Raw genomic sequence first — 15,245 nt, forward strand, 5'->3', positions numbered from 1 at the left:
CAAACCAAACCAAAACAAACAAACAAAAAACAAAATCAACTGATTTCCATCAAGGGTGCCAGGACACTCTGATAGGGAAAGAAAAATATTCCCAATAAACGGCGTCAGAACAAGTGGATGTCTAAATATGCAGAGAATGATGGTGGACACCTAGCACCCACATACACAGAAGTTCACTCACAGTGATCAAAGACCCAAATGTGAAAGTTAATGGAGGTGCCTGGCTGGCTCAGTCTGTGGAGCATGCAACTCATGAGTTCAAGTCCCACACTGGGCCTAAAGCTTACTTAGAAAAAAAAAAAAAAAAAAGTTGTTTAAAAAAAAAAAGAAGTTAAAAATTCTTAGAAGAAAGCAGGAGTAAGCATTCACAACATTGAATGAGGTAATGGTTTCTTAGATATGACACCGAAACATACAACACCACAGCAACAAAAGGAAATGATGAACTGGACATAATGAAAATTTAAAACTTTTGGGCTGCAAATGATGCCAATAAGAAGTGTGGTCAACAGAATGGGAAGAAATATTTTAAAATCATATATCTAATGAAACTCTTAAAACTCAATAATAAAGATAACTTTTTTTAAATGGGCAAAGGATATGTACAGATATTTCTCCAAGTGGGGGATAAGTATGTGAGAGGATGCTCTGTATATTGTTAACCATCACGGAAATGCAAGTCAAAATCACAGTATCAGGGCACATCTACCACAAGGCTGTAATAAAAAATACACAAATAACAAGTGTAGGCAAAGATGTGGAGGGATCAAACCTCTCACGCTTTGCTGTTGGGAATGTTAGAAGGTGTAGCCACGAGGCATCTGGGTGGCTCAGTAGGTCAACGTCCGCCTTCCGCCTTTTGGCTAAGCTCAGGTCGCGGTCTCTGGGTCCGGGGTTTGGAGTCCCCGCAGGGCCTGCTCGGTGGGAAGCCGGCTTCCCCTGCCCCGCCTCCCCGCCCCACCCCTCCGCCGCTCCCCTACCCTACGACTTGGGGGCATGCACGTGCTCTCTTGAATAAATACAATAAAGCTGCAGCCATTCTTGAAAACAGTTCGTATTCCATAAAATGTTAAACACGGTTATCGCGTGACCCCGGCTTTCCACTCATATACTCTTAGGGAAGCGAAAACCTAAGTCCACACAAACACAAATCCAGATGTTCACAGCAGCATATGCACGACGGCCAGAAAGTGGAAACAGCCAAATGTCAGACGATGGATAAATGAAATGCACACACTGGGTGACGGGCCCTGAGGGGGCACCTGACGGGACGGGCACGGGGTGTTATTCTAGATGTCGACAAATTGAACACCAACAAAAAATAAATGTATAAAAAATAAAAATAAAAAAATGCACACATGCGTATGATGAAGTGGTAACCAGCACCGAGGACCGAATCCTGACGCCCGCGGACAGCGCGGCCTGGAGAAGGCAGTCCCGGGCGATGTCCCGGTCGGTCTCCGCTCGCACGAACTGCCCGGGGCAGGCGGGGGCAGGGAGGCGGGCGGGAGTCCGCGGTCGCCGGGGCTCAGGGACCGCGGGGAGTGGGGACGACCAGCCGACCGCGCTCGGGCCTCCCCCCAGCAGGACGGGAGCTGCCCCAACGGAGACCGCAGTGGCGCTTCTACGACCCCCCGGGGCTGCAGCGCGAGGACCCCACAGGACGTGGGGGATCCTCCGTCAGCTTCTTGACAAAAAGGACGCGCCCGGAGGCGGACGGGGCGACGGGCGACAAGGGCCGTGCGTGTTTCACACGGTGACCCACACCTTAGCTGGTCTTCTGCTGACGCGGCGACCGCACAGCGGGGCCTAGTCTGCCCTGACCGCCCCGGGGACGGCTGTGCGGTGAGCAGGACGGGCCTTCCCCAGCCCGTCACGTCACGGTCCTCGGCCTGTCCCGTGTGCCGGCCCCGTCCCCCGGCTCCCAGCGCTGCTCCCCGCCGGGACCCGAACCGCACCTCGCAGCTCCGCTCGGCCGGCTGCCCTCGTCACACCCCCAGGGCACGGGGGCGCCGCGGAGAAGCTGGGTCGCTCCGAGGGGCCTGACTGGGGCTGAGAATCAGGCGGCAAAGCCGGGCCCCCCGTGACCGCGGCGACACCTCAGGAGACCGACCCCGCGGGGTCCGGGGGCCACCGGCCGCACCGCCCGGGCGCACACGGGAGCCCCGGCTCGGTGTCCCTCCCTCCCGGCGCCGGGCGCGCGCGGCCCCTCGTCGGCGGCCACGCGCACGCGCACGCGCACGCGCACGCTCACGCTTACGTCGGGCGGCCACGCGCACGCGCACGCGCACGCTCACGCTTACGTCGGGCGGCCACGCGCACGCTCACGCTCACGCTCGCGTCGGCGGCCACGCGCACGCTCACGCTCGCGTCGGCGGCCACGCGCACGCACCGACCGGCTCGCGTCCCCGCCGGGAAGGGCTGCCGCGCGGGAGGCTGCGGTCGGCTGAGGTGCGGGCGGACGGAGCGGGGAGCGGGGGCGAGGGAGGCAGGGGCTGGCGTCTGCGGGGCGTCCTCGCGGCCCCGTTCTCCTTCCAGGGGTAGAGCTTGACAGGGGCCGGGGCCGGGGCCGGGGGCCGGGGGCAAGGTCTGCGGGGGTCCCAGGCCCTCCCCGCGGCGGGACCGAGGGGCACGGATGGGGGCGACCCCGGGGCCTCCGCACCGGGGACTGGGTCTGCAGGGCGTCCCCTCAGTGCCGTCCCTCTTCCAGGGGTCGGGGGGGTGAGGTCTGCTGTGGGACCCAGGGGCGCGGGCGGGTGCGACGTGCAGCCCTTGCCCGCAGTCGGCCGCAAGGAGCCGGTGCGCACAGTTCCCGCAGGTGTGCCCGCAGGTGTACCCGGAGCCGCCCCGAGATGTCGTACATGCTCCCACACCTGCACAACGGCTGGCAGGTGGATCAGGCCATCCTGTCGGAGGAGGACCGCGTGGTCGTCATCCGCTTTGGACACGACTGGGACCCCACGTGTATGAAGATGGACGAGGTGCTGTACAGCATCGCGGAGAAGGTAACACAGCCCCCCGCCCAGCGTCAGCCTAGGAAGCTGTGGTCTTTGGTTTGCCCCGTTTGCTAGGTGGCTGCAGGGTTGGAGTGAGGTGACCGCGTGCAGGTCCTCCTCTTCCTCCAGGCTGCAGAGGCGCAGCAGGGTCCAAGGGCCTGACCCCCGCGTGGAGGCTCCAGGCCTCAGAGGGTAGGGTGCGGCGGGCTCAGGGGGCCTGACCCTGTGCCCCGAGGCTACGGTCCTTCCGTGGGAGCAGTGTGTCCCTGGTCTCCAGGTTTTGAAGGGGTTCATGGTGCCACCTCCACGGAGCTGGGAGCAGCACACCTAGGGACTTCGTGGAACGCCATTTTAGCCAGGTAGCTGCACAGGATTGCCAGTTTTTGGTGCTTTGCTCCCTGTGTGTGGGAGGCAGTCGTGCCTGTCAGGGGAAGGAAAGCCTGTTCTCCATCCCGGTCTTTGTGCCCTAAGTGCACTCCTAGCTCAGACGTGCTCTGGGAGACTTGCCTGGTTGGACCCAGTCTGGGTCACCATGCTGGCACCCTGGCTTGTCGGAGGCTCTGTTGGCAGTTCCAGAACCAGCAGCACCTGGTGCTCTCCTGTGGGCTCTGTGGGCTCATTTCAGGAGAACTTTCATTTGGATGTGTAGTTGTAGCCAATTCATAGATTACTTACTGATATTCCGTAAATAAGGAGAGGTCAAGAGTAATGGAAACATTAAAGCCATGATTTCTTTCAGAGGAAGAAGGGCTTAAGATAGCTCAGTACATGGTAACAGGTGTAGGGACAGATGTGTCTGGGAAAGGCGAAGTCTCGGGGGTCAGAGCAGGACCCCACATTGAGGTTAGTTCACTAACAACTATCTGACCTTCCACTGCTACTTTTTCTGATCTCCTGTGTGGCGGGAGAAGCCAAGCGAGGCCGGGTGGTAGCACTGGGAACCGTGGAACTGTGGAGGCCGTCTTTCCGGTCAGTCACGTGAGGATCGCTTGGAAGACTTGCTCAGGTGCACCTCCGAGGTTCTCGTTCTGCAGGTCTGGGGTGAGGTCCACACACAGCTCTGCCCAAAAGCTGCCCTGGGAATTCTGAAGTGGCTTCCAAAAACCACTTGGCAGAGTTCGGGATCAGAGTAAGGGTGCTGGGAGACTGGCCGTTCCCTTTCTCTTCTTGGGGAGCCTGAGGAGGTGCCTGGGGAGCTCGGGAGAGCTGCGGCGCCAGTTTGTCGCGTCAAAAGCAGACACTGCTGTGGTCAGTGAAGAACCACCTCCAAGCACTTTCCTGAGAAACACCATTGCTGCTCTGTTGACCTTGAAATAACGTAGGGTGTGTGTTCTGAATTGTGCGGGGCATGTGGGGGCATAAACACCAGGTGGTGACCAGCTCCTGCTGCCCTCGGTGCAGGGTCAGGATGGTTAGAGACGGGAGGCTCCTTTGGCTCTTCATACCCAGGCAAAACCCAGCAAGACGCTCTTCTTTGGGAGACAGATTTTGTGTTAACCTGAGCTCTTAGGGACTTTCAGCAAGTTGTTTGTTCTTTTCCCATCCCTGTGTGTCAGCTGTAGGCTGGACTGCGGGATCACTGAGGAACGCACTCTGGGATCGAACCTACTGATAAGAACAGTTTAGTTGGGCTCACTTTGAGTATTTGTCTTTGTTTTATCTTTAAGGTACTTTTTCTTTGGTCCAAAAATTTGGATTTCTGTTTTAATAAACTTTTAATATTATATAGTACAGTTATTAGAAATGCAAACTTGAAACTCATCACAAGATAATTGTTTTATTTTCTTCTGTGTAAAGGCAAAACATGAGTTTATAATTCTGGAAGTCCTTCTTGAGCTCAACAGGAATTTTTGAAATTTAAAGTTTTAGTATAAAGAACAACTTAACTATCTAAAAATCTCCCTCTGCAGAAATGGCAGATAGTGGGGGATCTTCCTCATCCTGTCTCGAGCCCTGTTTGGATACCCCAGCTGTTTTAAAGTGAGTAAAAGTTCCACCGTTTAGGCTGGACTTGATTAGATTGTTTCTCCGGGAATGTGGTGTGTTGACTTGATGCTTTGATGGTGCCAACCATCATGAGGCCACCACCTCATGCTGTATTAGTTTTGAGCTGCCCTGAAAACATGGGAGGTAAGCTTAATGATTTTACAGATGTCTGGAGCTTGGTAGAGTGGTAATAACAAAGTTTCCTATTTAAAATCTGATTTTATGCACAGCCTCAGGGAGAGGCTGTGTACCTCTGAGCTGTCTTACCATTTTGCAGGAACAGTTTGTCACAGCTCGCTGTTAACTTAAACCCCACGATGGGGAAGAATAAATGGGACTTTTAATTTTTGCATGTTAAAAAAAAAAACCCATGCAAATAGTTTAAGATCTGCAAAACCTCGGTGACATCATTGATTCAGGATCATACATTCAAGAAAATTGTATATGAGACAAATAGACATGGAACTTTTTGGAAATGATTTTAAGGGATCATTCTTAAGTTGCATAAAGTAAATTGAATCTTTCTGGAGGTGACGTGCAGTCAAATGAGGTATCTCATACGCGCCAGGAACTTGTGTATGTTTGCTATGGCTTTGTGTTTCTGGGTGCAGTGACCTTGGAGCTAGCAGCAGGCTATGAGGGGCAGCATGGAGTGCTGGTGTCTGCTACGTGCTCCCCGTGTGATCCTACATAACTTGTCTCTGTGCCTCACTTTACTGTCTGCAAGAAAGGGGTAGTAGTGCCTAACCCATTGATAGTCGTGAGGATAGAATTAGCATAACAGGCTTCTGGACCACTTCCTGTCACGTGGCAGGTAACACAGGCAGGAGTCATTAGCCACTGTTATCAGTGACCTCGTCATTCACGTTACAGAAGTTGCTAATCAGGCAGACAGCTTGGGAAAATAAAGTCATTGCGCAGTATTTTTGAGGCTTCGACGTGAATTACCTAAAAATGGACTCTTTGGAACTAAAATACATTGTGCCAATTGACAGTCCAGAACATGCTCCCCAGCTTCCTGGGTGGGTTCTTAGCTGGAGGAGCTCTGTGGGAAAGGTTGGACCGGTGGCCTTGTGCTGCCCTTCTTGCCTTAGTGATTTGCGTGAGTCCTGTCGACTTGGAAACAGATTTAGTGGCATATGATGAAGGACGGCTGCACAGCTTGGTCAGTGACTTGTTGAAGGAAAAGGAGGTGTGCTTATAAAACGTGTAGGCGGGCAGCCCGGGTGGCTCAGTGGTTTAGCGCCACCTTCGGCCCAGGGCATGATCTTGGAGACCTGGGATTGAGTCCCACGTTGGGCTCCCTTCATGGAGCCTGCTTCTCCCTCTGCCTGTGTCTCTGCCTCTCTCTCTCTCTCTCTCTCTCTCTCTGAATAAATAAATAAATCTTTAAAAAAAAAAAAAAAAAAGAGGACTCCCATGGGTAGAGAGGCAAAGAACCTAAAAAAAAGAGATCCTAGTGGTTAAGTAAGCTTCAGAGATGCACACGTTGAAGTAGCATGCTGCCGTTTCTCATACGTCAGAGGGAAGGAATTTACTGCAGTGGTGCCGAGAGGGTTAATACTGACACACTTCTGGAAGCAATTGGGCATCGCATGAAAGGCCTTAGAACTCAGTAGCCCAGCTCTCCAGTCCTAAAGAGGACTCTTCTGCTCCACGGGACATTTGCTGTGATTTCTCAGCAGAGCTGGAAGCAGTGAAAGGGTCGGTGATAGGACAGCAGCGTGACGACTGTAATCTCTAGATCATGAGCAGGTAACCCCCGTGTGACCTTCACATCCCTGAGGCAGGTACACCAGGTCACTTGTTCAGGCTGCGAAATGGACAGTTGGGATTTGAATCGGGAATGTCTGCTTCACCCGATAGTGTATTATTTGGCTGCTAAAAAATTATTTTAGAAATCATGTAGAAAAATGATTTTCTAAATACTGTGGGCATTTGCTAATGATGTCAGCTGGAGAAAGGAGGGCAAACATGACTTCCTCACACGTGAGTGTGTGGGCCTGGGGAAAGGGAAGGACTTTTCACTACAAGACACTCCTATTGATTTTATTTGATTGTTGTATATTTTTAAGTTCTGTAACTTGTTTAAAAAATACTGGGCTGGAGCACCTGGCCGGCTCAGTCAGTGGAGCGGGCGCTCTTGATCTTGGGGCCTTGATCAAGATCACGCATTGGGGTTAGAGTTCACTTAAAAATACGGGGCTGGACACATGGCAGTGGTTTTTCCATTCTGTTTCTCTATTTTCAAAGTGAATCTTTTTTAAATAGAGAAAATAGAGTAGACCCCTAGTTTCATTTCAGTTTTATAAAAAATACACAGGATTGTAGTGGATCACAGATTCCCTACCAGGTGTGACACGGGTGAAATAGATGAGACTGTTGTGGAAGGGCTTGAGATGAGAAGCCATGTAGCCCATGTTAGGAGAAGCTTTGGCAGACGGAGGCTGTTCAGAGGAAGGACACTGTCGGGCGGCCCAGAGTTGGAGGAAGGCCCCAGAGCCGCGGGACGGCCATCACCTGGCCACGCTCCTGATGGCCACCCCTCCCTTTGCAAGGACTTGAGCTGCAGGAGCTTGAGAGCCTCCCAGGAAGGCACCAGACCATGCCTGAAGGCTGGTCTGCTTGAACTCCAAACTCAGGATGACGTCACTAAGCTCACACTGTCCAGAAACACATTTTTAGTGACATTATGTTTCTTGCCTTTCGAAATACAAGTTTGTTGTTAAGATTCATTCAGTAAACATATTTACCGGTGCTGTGTGTGAGTCCGGTACAGCGAACTCACGGTGCCCAGCCTCAAATTTGCCTGCAGAACCATGATGTGATTCATATGGATGGGAAGGAAACAAGTAGTGGGTGTCACTTGGTGGTTTATTGTACTTTTTTCTTTTTTTCTTTTTTTTTTTTTTTTTTGAGAGAGAGAGCATGTGAGTGAGTGGTGGGAGGAGCAGGAGGGGGGGCAGAGGGAGACCCCAGCAGAGACTTGATCCCACGACCCTGGGACGACCTGAGATCACAGCCTGCGCTGAAACCAAGAGTTGGACACTCCACCTGACTGCGCCACCCAGACACCCCTGTTTATTTTACTCTGAATAAACTACAGTTTTCTTACTCATCATTGGAGGCTAAAGGAAAGAGGTCCCGCTCTTAAAGTTTCACTAAAAAACCAACATTTAGGGGCTCCTGGGTGCCTCAGTCAGTGGTGCATCAGGGCATGATCCTGGAGTCCTGGGATCGAGTCCTGCATTGGGCTTCCTGCTGGGACCCTGCTTCTCCCTCTGCCTGCGTCTCTGCCTCTCTCGGTCTCTCTCGTGAATAAATAAGTAAAATCTTTTTAAAAATCTTTTATTTTAAACCATAGTATCTTTGTTTTATACGTAGAAAGCAATAAAAGAAAGTGTCTCTGCTTAGTGAAATTCTAGTGTAGGCAGGATGAGAACTGGCAGGGTCACTTTGCCAGGACCGCTCCGCAGAGGAGAGTGCTGCTATCTGGGGGCGGCTGTGGAGTGAAATAACACTTTGCACGGAGGCTCTTTGGGCCTGTATGCTGCTCAGCTGCCTTCTCCTGTTTCACCAGGAAAAGAGGGAATTGGGGGTGGCCAGGGGAGGCCCTGCCTCTGCACCGTCCCTCAGTGACATCCTTTCTTCATGGCCCCCTCCTAGTGGGGCCGGTCCCTCTTTAGTGCCTTGTGCTGGTCGCACCTCAGCCCTGCGCTGTCTGGCACAGTCACTGGTGGATGACCTTCCAGTAGCCAGAGTCATGGATGCACGTGGACTTCACCTGCCTTGACCACCTACCTCCCTGGACAGGTCCCCGGTCTCGGTTTGTGAGTGCATCTCCTTGGCCACCCCTTACCTGCCCTTGGCTCTGCAGTGGCTACGGCCCAGCCCCTGTTGGATGTAGGCAGTGGTGCCCAGAGTACAGCCACACCAGCACACCAGCATGCCTTGTAAGACTGTCTCTACAGGTGCTCCTTCGTTTCCTCAAGTTTCCAAGCCCTCCTTACTTGTAAACAGCTTCATCACCTGAACTGTGGCCTAGAAGGTCCCCAGGCTCACGTTCCACCTCTATCTAACCCCCTTCCCGGGCACTGCCTCTGTCCCTGCCTTGTCCTCTCGTGCACACGCGGCTCTCCCGGCTGGCACACTCCCCACCCTCCCAGGCCTCCTGTCCCCTTTGGGCACGCCAGTTTGTTCAAGGCTCAGGTAGGGGATCCATCCAGAGTTTGGCCTTCAGAGCCAGACACGGTGAGTCTCAGCTTTGCCACTTGCTTCCCTTGCAGCTTAGAGGCGCTTTGTCTTTCTGAGCCTTGATTTCATTGTGCACAAAACTGGAGTAATGTCCCAATTTGGAAGAACTATAAGTCATGGGTGAGAAGGGCCTTGCACAGAGTAGCTAGCGGTCAGTCTACAGTGAGGTAGGAGCATGTTCATGTTTGGGGGAAGTGAACCTAACGTGATGGTTTGCTTCTGCTGCCAGACCATCTGTGTATCTGAACAGTGACTGTCACACAGGCTTAACCTCTGTGGTACAGTTTGTCTTATTTTAAATAAAACCAGAATACAGTTTACTAGCTAACCATGAAAATAAAGGAGGTGCTCACTGTTGGCACAGGAATCCAGGGTTTTGGGAATGTGTTCACAGAGATTGGATCAGCCATATAAAGGCTTTCTGGACGATGGGGCACGTGGGGGCATCAGCATCCACACAGGAGCCAACATGTGAGGTTCTGAGGCTTCTGACGGGAGCTGGGGGGTGAACTTTCCTTGGTGATGGTGGCTTAGGTTTCTATGTTAAATACTTTTTAATGTTCCTGAAAGCAGAGAGGAGGGGAGGGTAAGCCCACCCCTCAACCCACCGCGCAGGTCCAGCAGTGACCGATACTTGTCAGTCTTGTGTCACCTGAGCCCTGATATCGTTATACTGCAGTCTTTAAACAGGTCCCAGATACCATGTTACTTCATCTGCAAATTATATTCAGAATTTTAGAATTACTGTTGTACACGTTTCTTGGGGCTGCAGTAACAAAGCCCCACAACTGGGCAGAGAAAACAACAGAAGTCTATTATCTCACGTTCTGGGGGCCAGGGGCCCCACACCAAGGTGTCCACAGGGCCACGCTGCCTCTGAAATCCTGTAGGGACAATGCCTTGGCACATCCTCCGTGCTTGGGTCGTCCGTGGCTTTCCTGCTCCCCACAGGTCATCCGTGGCTGGTTCTCTAAAGGACACCATCCGAATGGCCAGTCTTCTCACTGGTGGTGGCTGCAAGGAGCCTCTTCCCAGTAGGGCCACATTCTGAGTTTTGGGCTTAGGGCTCCGCTATGTCTCTTCCTGTGGGTGGCGCAGCTCAATCTGTAACCTATGGGTGGCGTGAGCTTCCTGGAAGGCCTTAAAATGGAGTTTATAGAGGCCCTTAAATGCCACCTTCTTGTGGTACAGGTTCTGTTATAGGAATTTATCTTTGGAAATAATGAAATACGTACACAAATTTAAGGGTAAGAATGTTCACAGGTGAATAATTGGTATTAATGAAAAATCTGAATTGTTTTCATGAAAAATCAGATAATAATGGAAGAATGACAAAATAGTGACATAACCATTTGATGAAGCATTATATAGCCATAAAAATTCTGTTTGGGGGGCAGCCCTCTCGGATCCCCTCCCTTTTTGGGAGCTTTGTACTATTGATCAATAAGCTTTGCTTTGGGGATCCCTGGGTGGTGCAGCGGTTTGGCGCCTGCCTTTGGCCCAGGGCGCGATCCTGGAGACCCGGGATCGAATCCCACGTCAGGCTCCCGTGCATGGAGCCTGCTTCTCCCTCTGCCTATGTCTCTGCCTCTTTCTCTCTCTCTGTATGACTATCATAAATAAAAAAAAAATTAAAAAAAAAAAAAAAGCCTTGCTTTGGTGCCCACAAGAAAGAAAAAGTTTGGGGAAAGTATGTAATTTATACAAGAGCATGTTTGTAATTAAAGCAGGATATAAAGTATGTGGTATGATCACATTTTATTAAAACAGTATAAACATTTACATATGTGAGCATATATATACACCAGGAAAAGTGGGAAAGAACTTACTAAACATATATTTATAGCAATTAATTAGTGAAAAAAGTTAAAGAACATGTGTTCTGTGCAGTATTATTTGGGGTACTAGCATATTAGTATCTGCAAGTGCTTGAACCTAAATGGGGGAATCATAGGGCTGAATTCTAAGGGCAGTTATTGATTGTGTGCAGTGAAGTATTTGGAAAAGTTCATACAGATTATCACTAGGTCGACATGAATAATGTAGCTGTGGACATTTTCTGCAGGATTCCCATAACCTGCTATCCTGGAAATGTTAGACCAGGTATAGACAGCCCAGTGTCAGGACCATGAACCAGCTGGGTTGTCTTCCTGCATGTTAGCTCTACTGGGAAAAAAGGCTGGGGAATTGATTTGAAAATTATCCTCTTATACACAGAGTCTTGTTTGTTTTTAAATGTGCTTTTACAAAATAAAAAATTGACATTTTATAGGGTTTTTTTCAATCTCTTTTAGGTTAAAAATTTTGCAGTTATTTATCTTGTGGATATTACAGAAGTGCCTGACTTCAACAAAATGTATGAGTTGTACGATCCGTGTACTGTCATGTTTTTCTTCAGGTATGTTCTCTTAAAATCATCGTTTCACTTAAATATTGTTGGTGTGAAGCTTGATGTAATCACGATATCTTTACATTTGATGGTACTTACATAATAAAGTTGAGCAACATCATGAGTCAAAAAAGTTGTGTTGTGGAGATTTTAAGCAGAAAGAAATCACCATTTGACATTGTTTTTATTTGTCAAATTTTCTGGGTTTTTTGTTTTTTTGTTTTTGTTGTTGTTGTTGTTTTAGATTTTATTTATTTATTCATGGGAGACAGGCAGAGACACAGGCAGAGGGAGAAGCAGGCTCCATGCAGGGAGCCCTATGCGGAACTTGATCCCAGGACTTCAGGATCATGCCCTGAGCTAAAGGCAGACACTCAACCACTGAGCCACCCAGGCGTCCCAGTTTCTATTTATTGTTACTACATAAGTTGACAAATAGTGACATTAAGCATTAGATGTAAAGGGAAAGTAGAGCTCCCCAGCTGGTGAGGACCGTATAGGGTGTATCTCAGCCTGTACTCATGTGACAAGTTAGCACAACTGTAGCAGCTGAAAACAGCACAGGTAGTAGGAGCCCAGCGTTGTGGGTCAGAGTTGGGGCTCTGCGGCTCCCCTCCCAGGGTCTCAGGAGGCCAGTCATGCGCTGGGCCCTTAGCCGGCCATCAATCGGGGAAGAAGCCACTGCTCGTGGGGTTGTGGCCGTGTCCACTTCCTATGGCTGTGGGTGTGAAGCCGCTGTGTCCTCGCTGGCTGCGTGCTGGGGCCCCCTGTTCCTGAGCCCCTTCCATCTCGGGGCTTGCACTGTCTCTGCGCTACCCTGTTCTGCTTCTGCTATGCCGGCAATTATCTCACCCAGATAATCCAGGATCATCCCCTTATTTTAAAGTCAGTGGATCTGTAACCTTCGGGGTCACCTGCCCAACCCTATGTGTCTGTAATGTTGCTGAGCATTGGCATCTCATCACATCACCATCCCAGGGATGAGGGCAGGAACTTCTCAGGGTTGAGTGTAGGGTTTTGTCTGCCATAGTGTGCACTCCGGGTCCACAGATGCACATCCTTCCCCTAAGCAAAATCAGTAAGACTGAGGCCTCTTGGGCTCCTGGACACCCATCCTGCGTGACCTCGGCTCCCCAGCACCCAGTAGGGCAGCACCCAGTAGGGCAGCAGAGGAAGCAGCTCTGATTTCTCAGGGGCCCTGGGACAGTTCAGCCGGGGCTTCCCAGCCTCTTCTAGGAAAGGCATGTGCCATGGGGCGGCTTCCCACCCTGCTTCAGCCGTAGCCCCTGGGGTTTGTTGCCTGCACTGTCCGTCCCTGCAGCCCAAGTCCCTGCCCCGGGCATCTGCAAAGACGGTGGGGCACACTGTTCTTCATTGGGACTGAGCATTCCGGCCACAGAGCTTCCTGGGGCTTCCGCAGAAGGTCATTCCTGGATCTGGTATCTGCTGAGGGGCATTCGTGGGTCTTACACCCGTGTTCCTTGCTTTGCTGTCCGCAGTGGGGAGAAACCAGGCAGCCCCTGCAGGACTTGGCTTGATAGTTCCTTCGTTGACCATCCAAGTGCATCCTTGTGACTTCTGCTTCTCCAGAACCACAGGACAGGGTCACTGATGTCCAGCCACCAAGTATCGAGGCCCTTCCTCTATCCCAGCCTTGTGTTCCTTGCTGCCCTAGGCACCCGCGCTCTTCAGATCGTGTTTCTACTGACAGCTCTTCATGGCAGCCTAGGCCTTTTCTCGTGCTGCTCAAAACTCTCCCCAGGCCATCAGGTGCGACTTATGAGGCTGTCTTGGGTCCAGCCTCCTGCTGCCTGTGGCAGCCGAACCAGAGCACTGCCTCAGAAGAGAATACGGACCCTCCTTCTGCTCTTCCTGTGACCCAGAATTCTAAGATGAGGCACATCAGTACTGCTGTTGATTTTTTCACCAAATGCATATATTGAGTCTTGCCAGGTTTTGTGGTCTCCACCAGGACATCAAGTCAGATACAGCAGGGTTCCTGCCATCACTGAGCTTCATGGGTTGGCCACAGCTGAGTAGACTAGCAAAAGGACACAGAAGGGCCAGAGGATAGGTATTTATAGAGACACAAGTACTAAGTAAGTTTAGAAAGAGCACATGCATTCCTAGGGGCTAGTGTGGGCATGAACAGTCAGGTGTTTGGTGTCCCGTAGGGACACAGAATGGCTGGCACACTGGTGGTAAGAAGGAGCAGATCCCTGGGCCCGAGTGCGGGTGCGCAGTGTTACCCTGCAAGTGAGTGTTCGCAGTAGAGAAGCATCAAATTTGCCTTTTTGGATGCTCGCTCTGGTTGAAAGGTGTCCAAAGCAGAGACTGCAGGACAGAGCGCTTCATTCTTGTTCAAGTGAAAAGTTAAATTAGTGAAAACAAATTAATGTTCAGCAGACCTGGGGAAAACAGTGCACCAAGGACAGAAAAGATTACTCTCTTTGTCAAGTGCACATACAAGATCATTTTTTAAAGTATCCTTTTAAAAAACAAATTCGTAAAATATCGTCTACTTCCCTGATTGTAGGAATGCAAAATATACTAATTTCACAATAAGGGCTTTTTAAAAATTCTGAGGCCACTGGGGCCTTTAGTAAAGTATACGCCCAGAGCTCCCAAGAGTGCCATGAAAATCTCATGTGTTGGGATCCCTGGGTGGCGCAGCGGTTTGGCGCCTGCCTTTGGCCCAGGGCGCGATCCTGGAGACCCGGGATCGAATCCCACGTCGGGCTCCCGGTGCATGGAGCCTGCTTCTGCCTCTGCCTGTGTCTCTGCCTCTCTCTCTCTCTCTCTCTCTGTGTGACTATCATAAATAAATAAAAATTTAAAAAAATATATCATGTGTTTCTGAAGTAAATCCCCACTCCGCCACCCCTCTGCCCCAGAAAATGCTATTACTGTCCAAGTGACTAGAACTGTGCCCTCTGACCTTTCAGCTCCCCAGAGGACATGGGTCCTGAGGGAGTCGCAGAGTATACAGAAGGAGCTTGCACCAAGCATGGCTGTGTTAAGATAGTGTTTACATTATTTCCATCTTCTAAATCATGGTGGATCCTCTTGACTGTGTTCTTGTCTTCACTGATGTTTAACAAGAGCCTGAGATGGTAGGAAATGGCATTTTTTTTTTTATGGAACTGTTTTTAGAAGGATTTTTGTGAGCACTGACCCCTCCCCCCCATGTCCTCTTTGCAGGAACAAGCACATCATGATTGACCTGGGTACTGGTAACAACAACAAGATCAACTGGGCCATGGAAGACAAACAGGAAATGATAGACATCATCGAGACTGTGTACCGGGGCGCCCGGAAGGGCCGCGGCCTGGTTGTGTCTCCAAAGGACTACTCCACGAAATACAGATACTGAGCTCAGCCCAGTCTCCGTGCACAGAAGTGGTGCAGAATTGTTTTCACATGGAAATATTTGAAACTATTTAAAGCCTTAGAGAAAGCGTTTGGAAGTGAATTCAAAGCTCAAGGACTTGGAGGGTCTTTGTAGTAAGGGTTGCATGGCATCAACTCTTTGCCTGTCTGGCCATTGTATTTTTATATTAGCAAATATTTGTAAATACCTAGCTGACACGAATAAAGTACACAGTGATGGAAAGTCATAA

General features: G+C 50.6%; 2 protein-coding genes across 6 annotated transcripts in view; one reads left to right on the forward strand and one right to left on the reverse strand.

The window, feature by feature from the left end:
* The window catches only part of RBFA (ribosome binding factor A), a 29,169-nt gene extending 26,992 nt beyond the window's left edge, over positions 1-2,177 (reverse strand). Inside the window, exon 1 of the mRNA XM_038525699.1 lies at positions 1,959-2,177. The gene's annotated coding sequence lies outside the window, so the exon portion shown is untranslated. The remainder of the gene's footprint in view (positions 1-1,958) is intronic.
* A 162-nt stretch (positions 2,178-2,339) lies between these two features.
* On the forward strand, positions 2,340-15,245 carry TXNL4A (thioredoxin like 4A). 5 transcript variants are annotated; one of them, XR_005353258.1, is made up of 5 exons: positions 2,420-2,451; positions 2,819-3,005; positions 4,907-4,976; positions 11,531-11,634; positions 14,827-15,013. XR_005353258.1 is itself a non-coding variant. In XM_038525703.1 (5 exons), the coding sequence occupies exons 4-5, from the start codon at positions 11,591-11,593 to the stop codon at positions 14,996-14,998; spliced, it is 216 nt and encodes a 71-aa protein (XP_038381631.1). In that variant the 5' UTR covers positions 2,424-2,451; positions 2,810-3,005; positions 4,907-4,976; positions 11,531-11,590; the 3' UTR covers positions 14,999-15,245. The 5 variants fall into 5 exon arrangements, 4 of the variants coding, with proteins under 4 accessions (XP_038381628.1, XP_038381630.1, XP_038381629.1 ...); XM_038525703.1 differs by having other exon boundaries at positions 2,424-2,451; positions 2,810-3,005; positions 14,827-15,245; XM_038525700.1 differs by lacking the exon at positions 4,907-4,976 and having other exon boundaries at positions 2,340-2,451; positions 14,827-15,245.

Source organism: Canis lupus, chromosome 1 (assembly GCF_011100685.1).
Source record: "Canis lupus familiaris isolate Mischka breed German Shepherd chromosome 1, alternate assembly UU_Cfam_GSD_1.0, whole genome shotgun sequence".
Lineage (NCBI taxonomy): Eukaryota > Metazoa > Chordata > Mammalia > Carnivora > Canidae > Canis > Canis lupus.